Raw genomic sequence first — 7,391 nt, 5'->3', positions numbered from 1 at the left:
GAAGTGCTCAGTGCATAATGGGAGTTCCCCCAGCAGTTTAAACCTATAGCAGCACAACTAAGGGATGGTTCAGGACTCACCTGATCCAGCCCTAACTATAGGCTTTGTCAAAGAGGAAGGTTTTTAGTTTTACTTTAAATGCTGGGACAGTGTCTGCCTCCCGAACCCAGATTGGGAGCTGGTTCCATAGGAGAGGAGCCTGATAGCTAAAAGTTCGACCTCCTGCTCTACTCTTACAGACTCTTGGAACCACTAGAGAGCCTGTGTTTTGGGAATGAAGTGATCATTATAGCTCACACATACAGCGTCCGATCAGTCCTAACAGTGAAGACTGAAGACCTATTGTGGGAATACTCGGCCCACTCCGGGGAATGACGGGAGGAGAGAATGGCTGGCGTAAAGTCTTTTATTACGGTTGCCTTCCTTGGCAACCCACACACATACGTATGTTAGTCTCTCGCTCTTTCACTTTGTCTGGGTGGGTCTTCAATCCCGCACACGCACGCACACGTCCGCCGCTCTCGGGGTTTCGGGACGCCAGCCTACTACAAGAGGCAGAACCAGGTTACAAGCATGCTTTTATTGATTGCCCTGATTACCTGATTCTGCCCAGCTGTCGGATCACCAGCTGAGCCACTCCTCCCTGTTGTCCAGCAGTTGGCGCCCTAACCCTACCCCACCGCCACACCTATATACAATCTCTTAGACTATTTGTCTTCAGTGTCTAACATGTGTTATCTTTCACTTACTTATTCATTTAGATGCACTTACATACTTTATTTGTCCATTCCTCTGTATTTCTGTAGTTTATGTTTTGCTCGTGTTTCGGTGTCCTCTTTGTTTCCTACCTGTTGCCATGGCCATGGGCCGGTGTCCCAGTGTATCCTCATTCTGGCCATAGGTGTCTAGAAACGGATTCCTCTCTCTTTTAAAACTTTCTTAATTCCCGCGTACTCCTTTCTTGTCTGAATTATTTCCGTGGCATAGTCACATTATTGGAAATAGTATTAGTTAGGTGATAAGTTGCAACATCATGTCCCAATTGGAGATTAGCCGTGCTGCACTGCTGCTGTGCCTGTGGAACAAAGAAGAAATGAACAATTAAGCCACAGTATCACTAATTCCAGCTCTGTCCAACAATCCATATATAATAGCTCCAAAGACTCCTGGAAGAGAAATTGTCCTACCCTGAAGAGCAGTCATCCACAGGAGGAAAACACAAAAGGTGGCCACCTCACAGCCCCAGTGGTGTGACTACTCTTGGAGATTCTCCCATCACAGTGTCCTCTCCATGCAGTCTCTCTGAATCTTCATCTGACGTGGCTGGCTGGAGGGGTGCGTTGACCAGTTCACATGTGAGAACAAAGCCTTTGCAGGGACTGGAGAATATGCTCTGCCTTTTGGGTGAGGATAAATCCATATTTAGGCAAAAAAATGGATGCGACTAAAGAGGAGATGGAGAGCCCGTCATCAGCAGCGATCACTTAAATAACTTTGACTGTTGTGCTGTGCTCCACGAGGAGTCAAAATAATTTTATTATTCATGACTTTGCCTCACACAGAGCACCAAAAATGTTGTGATTATGTACTTTCCCTTGCGCGGGGTACGATTATGTACTTTCCTTCATGCGGGGCACCATTAAATGGTGTGCTTTTGGGCATTCAATAAATGTGGCTATCAGAGAAATATTAAATATTAATATTAAAAATATTAATATTAAACTGATAAAGGATAAATCGGGGCACCACCCTTCAAAGGAAGGGAAAAGATAGCCAATTTAAGAAATAAGTCTTACTGACTACAAATTTGGAACTCTGATTAATAATTAAATAAATAACTATAACCAAAATTACCACATCAATAGCTAGCAAAGTTGAAGGATATGGAGTTCTTGACAGTGTAGAGGTTGGCAAAATTCACACTTACGCAACATTAATGAAGATGGAGTTGTGAGACCATGTGGCTGAGATCACATGTATGTGTTAAGTTTGTGGAAATGAGTGTGTGAGGTGTTGGTGCCAGGTTAAAGAAAGTAGTTAGATGCATGCAAAGAAACTGATCAGTATAACAGAACTAACATTAACTTTCAAATAACATATTACCAAATATCACAACAACACAATTCAAACTTATAAACATCACATGAAATAGAAATAGGACTAAACAGTCCTTTGCTTAGCCTAGCGTAATAATAGAGCCCAGTTGTGTTACCCGTCCATGAAAAAGAGGGAAAGGTCCTTTTTGGATGTGCTGTTTGAAGTCGAGTGAAGTGGTCTTGTTGGTTGGTGGCTCCTGTTGTGCATCTGCTGGTCAGACCTTGTGTCGTGGCCAATTGTGCTGAAGTTCTTAGGCAGGCTCTCGCGTCACTGCCTTTGGAATGTTTTAGCAGTCTGCTCCAGGCAGGCCTGCTGGAAGTTGAGGAGCTTGTGTAGGGAGGAAGTCTCCCTGGCTGGGAGAGCAGGGCCAGAACCTACTCCACCAGGAGCGGTCAGCAGGGGAAGAGGCAGAACAGAGAAGAGAGCTAGGAAACTCGGCTTATATTGGCCTTGTGACCTCATGGGTCATGGGGCACACAGTGACCAATAGTGGTTGAGAGTTGTCTTCAGGAGCAGTTTTACCACCTATATGTGAAGATGAAGCACCCTGGGAGACTGAGTTCTGGAAGCTCTCCTTTGTCTCCAGAGCAAAGGAGACATGCGGTCAGGCTTTTGACTACACATGTAGGCCCAACTATGGTTCACAGATACCAGGTCCCAACATGACATTATGGCTTCATTGAATGAAAATGTATTTAACCTATCTCGATGTGCTTCTTCAGGTTGGACGGGGAGTTTTTGAATGCCAATATTTCAGTCACTCTCTGTAGGCATAACAGGCACTTAATCCGGAAGAAGAATCTTTCACTCCAACTTACGAAAATATTTCTTGAAAATACGGCCGGTGTAACGTTATCTTCATCACCACCACGGAGTTCACCAAGTTTCACCACTTTAGTCGAGATGCTTGTCATCTGCTACCGGAGCATTAACGTTAGCAGCAGAGCCGGCAGCAAGTGCTTCCATGATGGCATCAATAATGTGACATGCCCGTGTAGTAAAATTTCTGTTCATTACACTGTGTCACATATGAATGTCACTATGTACCTTTAATCTGCACTGCAAACTGAGTAGTGATTATAACATAAATTGCTAATGATTACAATAAGTTTAAGACATATATTACGAATCATCAAACGAATCAAACAATATACTCTATGTGTAACAATCAGTATGTAGTGTATGTATAACTTGTGTGAAGAAATGATAATCTTTTTTTTTTTTAAAGGCAGTCTGATATTATGGTGTAAAATCAGAGACAAATATCTTTTAAAAAATAGCAAATGGTTTGGACAGATATAATGGTGTCAAGAGTAAGAAAAACTGTGTAAAAGAAAAAGAGACTCATCATGGTACGGTAGGGGCTCTCCAGAGGGAAAGTCCCAGCTCCAAGGCCAAAGCAACCCAGGTGTTTGGAGGCTTTCCAGGGGTAAATTCAAGTCCAACGTACGCAAGTAACCCCGGTGCTTGGAGACTTTCCAGGGGGAAGGTCGTAACAGGTGTGGCCCTTAAGGATAGATAAAGCGGAGCAAAACCACTGTTAGTCAGAGTTCTTCTGGTGCAGCTCCGGCTCGCTACTGAATGCTCTCAGGTTTTGTTGTCGACAATAAAACTCTGCGGCTTTTAAGTTGACTTCTACTGCTTTTTTATTTGACTGAATTTTTGGAATTTTTGAACCACGAGTGGAACTTAGTTTTTCACCACAACACCCAGACAAGCGGAACTTCTTCTTCTTCGTGCTTGGCGGTTGACATGACAACGAATGTGTTGTGTAGTGTAAATGAAAAAAGAAGCTAACAGGCAAGCTAATTCAGAGGAACAAACTTTACTCTTTCTTATTCAGGTACCAGTCACAGTCACTCTCTTCTTCATGGGGTACATCGAGTGACACTGCCACCCACTGGCATAATATATATTGCAGGCACACGTATATACCACAAAAAGTTTCCGGCATTACGTCACCAACTCAAATTTCTTCTGATTTTAATTTGTAGTAATGAGTAACGAAGATGGTTAGGAGAAATGTATTGGAGTAAAAGTACACATTTTACTTGGGAAATATAGTGGAGTAAAAGTGAAAGTTGTCAGAAATAAAAATAACAAAGTAAAGGACAGATATGTGAAATTTCTACTTAAGTAGAAATGTAAAGAAGTATTTGTACTTCGTTACATTACAAGACTGGGTAAGGTCAGCTCAGGTGCTGTTGGATGGGCGCTGCTGACTACTTCCAACACTGTGGTTTTCTCAACCCCAGAGCGTGGCGGATTCTCTTCCAGAGTGAAGTCTTCTTTGGTTTCTCAGGGAGAACACTGGAGAGAGACTTCTCCTCAGTGACATCATCCTTATTCTCTCCATTGAGCTCCCGACTGGAAACTTCAGCTTCATGACAGTGGCAGACCACATTGTAAGAAGCTTTGAGCTTCATCAGCTCTTCTTGGAGAACCTTCTTCTCCTGGAGCTCAGTGTTGAACTTCTCCTGGTTGGTAGTCTGATTTTGACAGACCTCATGATAAGAATCTCTGAGCTTCATCAGCTCTTCTTGGAGAACGTTCTTTTCCTGCTTCTCCTCCTGGAGCTCAGTGTCGAACTTCTCCTGGTTGGTAGTCTGATTCAGACAGACCTCATGATAAGAAGCTCTGAGCTTCATCAGCTCTTCTTGAAGCGCATTATTCTCATCCTGAAGCAGATCGCTGGTTTGAGTCTCCTTGTCCATGGAGTCAATCTTTTGGCTGTGAGCTTGCCTTTCCTCCATCTCTGTCACCACAAGCTCAACCCTGCTCAAATCCCTTTTCAAAAGGGCCACCTTCTCCTTCAGAGCCACATTGTCCTCTTCCAGAGCCTTCACCTTGTTGCTTTGTACAGCCAGTTTGCCATTGTGGGCTTTAGAGTGAGCTGTCATTTTCTCCTTCTCCCGAATCAGAAGCTCATCGTTCTGTTTGAGCTTCTCTTCCAGAGCCTTCACCTTGTTGCTCTGTACAGCAAGTTCAGCCAGTTTACCATTGTGGGCTTTAGAGTGAGCTGTCATTTTCTCCTTCTCCCTAATCAGAAGCTCATCCTTCTGTTTGAGCTTCTCTTCCAGAGCCTTCACCTTGTTGCTCTGTACAGCCAGTTCAGCCAGTTTACCATTGTGGGCTTTAGAGTGAGCTGTCACTTTCTCCTTCTCCCTCATCAGAAGCTCATCGTTCTGTTTGAGCTTCTCTTCCAGAGCCTTCACCTTGTTGCTCTGTACAGCCAGTTCAGCCAGTTTGCCATTGTGGGCTTTAGAGTGAGCTGTCATTTTCTCCTTCTCCCTCATCAGAAGCTCATCGTTCTCTTTGAGCTTGTCTTCCAGAGCCTTCACCTTGTTGCTCTGTACAGCCAGTTCAGCCAGGACACCAATGTGGGCTTTAGAGCGAGCTGTCATTTTCTCCTGCTCCCTTATCAGAAGCTCATCATTCAGTTTGAGCTTCTCTTTCAGAGCCTTAATCTCAGACTGCATTGTTCCACATGTCTGAAAAATGGAAACATGGAATTCATTATTAAAAGACCTGAACCTGAACATACATTTCTAAAAAAAAAAAATTCTTACCAGGATGTCCATTTTAGTAAAGGGGATTTGTAGTTATGAGAGCAGTGTCTTCTTGATGAATTTTTACTGAACAAATCAGCGGTTGTCTCCGTAGGCAGGATTGTTGTCTTCACTAATGAGGACTGTGGTCTTCTCAGTTGACGGTCTGTTATTTTCACAAGCTAATAACTTGAAGCAAGGGAACTTGTTATTTATGTTTGCTAGTTCAGAGGACCAAAGAAATATCCTTTAATGTCTAGAGTTTTTGGTTCTTTGATTGGATTTGATAAGGATATGCAGGCCAGCAATCCCTTTGATGGTTGGCCCCTCATCAATCATCAAAGAAGATTTTTAAGAAGCAACTGTTTCCATGGCAATTTTTATAACTCCACAACATGGCGGCCCCTGGGGGTTTATCAGGTTGACTTCTATATGATGCACATCACTGCGGAGCATACACAAATCCTGAGCTAGGCGGCTACTATACACATGTTGCACTGATAGCTACAGTGATCCCTGTCTGAGACTGAGGTTAGTCTCTTGACCAAATGAAGAAAATCAATCAAGGATTTCAGATCCATTAGATAATGTGTGATATGCTTGAGGGAATAAATGAAATATGCTATGAAGTGTTAAATTAAGTATGTAGATATGTACATAAGCATCAACAAAATATAAGTCTATGTGTCAGTAAGTACATAGTGTGAAATCTTAACAGCACAAGCATTATAAAATAAATGTAGTAGGATGAAAATAAAATAATGAAAATGGAAAACACTGTAGAGCAGCTGTAGTCAACTACTTTACCATCACCGGAAGGGGGTACATTTTTGCAAACTAATTTTTGCATTGTGTGTCACTGAGAGCATGGGGAATTGTGCATTTCTGCAGCATGTTTGGATTCGTGTTTGTAAAAAATGTGTGTGTGTGTTTGTGTGTCAGGAAAGTGTGGACCTTGATGCTGGCTGGTTTCTAAAACTGATGCGAAATAATTGAGAGGATGTATATTTACATGTTGATCTATGTGATTTTAGTGTGTGAGAGCTATTGATGCACAACACAGGCACTGACATTCTGTGATTAAGCATTGTATTGTTGTGTGTTGTTCATGTGTTCAATGTGATTTGACACTGCAAATAAAGGTTTCATATTTTAATTTCATTCATAGATTCATGGCTATTGAGCAGTGCTTTGTGAGTGTTGGTCGAATACTGTCACTGGCATAAAATATTAATGAAAATGCATATTATTAATATTTGTATGTGTGTATATTAAATCAATACAATTGTCAATGCATCTGCAGATGTGTTTGACTGTTTCCATTTAACTTAATTTACTATGTTCCACTTAATACTGGGCTAAAAGGATTTTTTAATGTAATATTTATGTCTTTGTTATGCACATTAGTCATCCAATCATTACTGATTTGATGATATAGAGCTCAATCTGAATGCAGACAATTATTTCTTCAATGCAAAATATATTTTAAAAATCTTGCCTCCATTTGTTTACATATGATAATGAACAAAAATAATAACCAACAGATTTGACACATCTCACACAATTCATTGACCCTCAACATGCCTTCATCAACCGTGAGTGTGGCACATTATGTCATTCTTTGTCGTATATGGTCATCAATAATTTAATAATAATTTATCTCAGACTCCCTCTCCGGAATCGAACCCTGTAGGCACAAAAAGTACCATTGAAAGTTGGCAGACATTCGAATGAGACGTCGCCACC

At 41.8% G+C, this 7,391-nt stretch overlaps 1 protein-coding gene across 1 annotated transcript; it reads right to left on the bottom strand.

Moving 5' to 3' along the window:
- Positions 1 to 3,903: 3,903 nt before the first annotated feature.
- On the bottom strand, positions 3,904 to 6,254 carry LOC138405334 (golgin subfamily A member 6-like protein 25). The gene is made up of 2 exons (XM_069513069.1): positions 5,667 to 6,254; positions 3,904 to 5,588 (listed from the first exon to the last, which is right to left on the bottom strand). Exons 1-2 carry the CDS (start codon positions 5,676 to 5,678, stop codon positions 4,320 to 4,322), a joined length of 1,281 nt encoding a protein of 426 aa, XP_069369170.1. The 5' UTR covers positions 5,679 to 6,254; the 3' UTR covers positions 3,904 to 4,319.
- Between the last annotated feature and the right edge of the window lie 1,137 nt (positions 6,255 to 7,391).

Source organism: Paralichthys olivaceus, chromosome 17 (assembly GCF_024713975.1).
Source record: "Paralichthys olivaceus isolate ysfri-2021 chromosome 17, ASM2471397v2, whole genome shotgun sequence".
Taxonomy (NCBI): domain Eukaryota; kingdom Metazoa; phylum Chordata; class Actinopteri; order Pleuronectiformes; family Paralichthyidae; genus Paralichthys; species Paralichthys olivaceus.
This window is presented reverse-complemented; position numbering and strand designations above follow the sequence as displayed.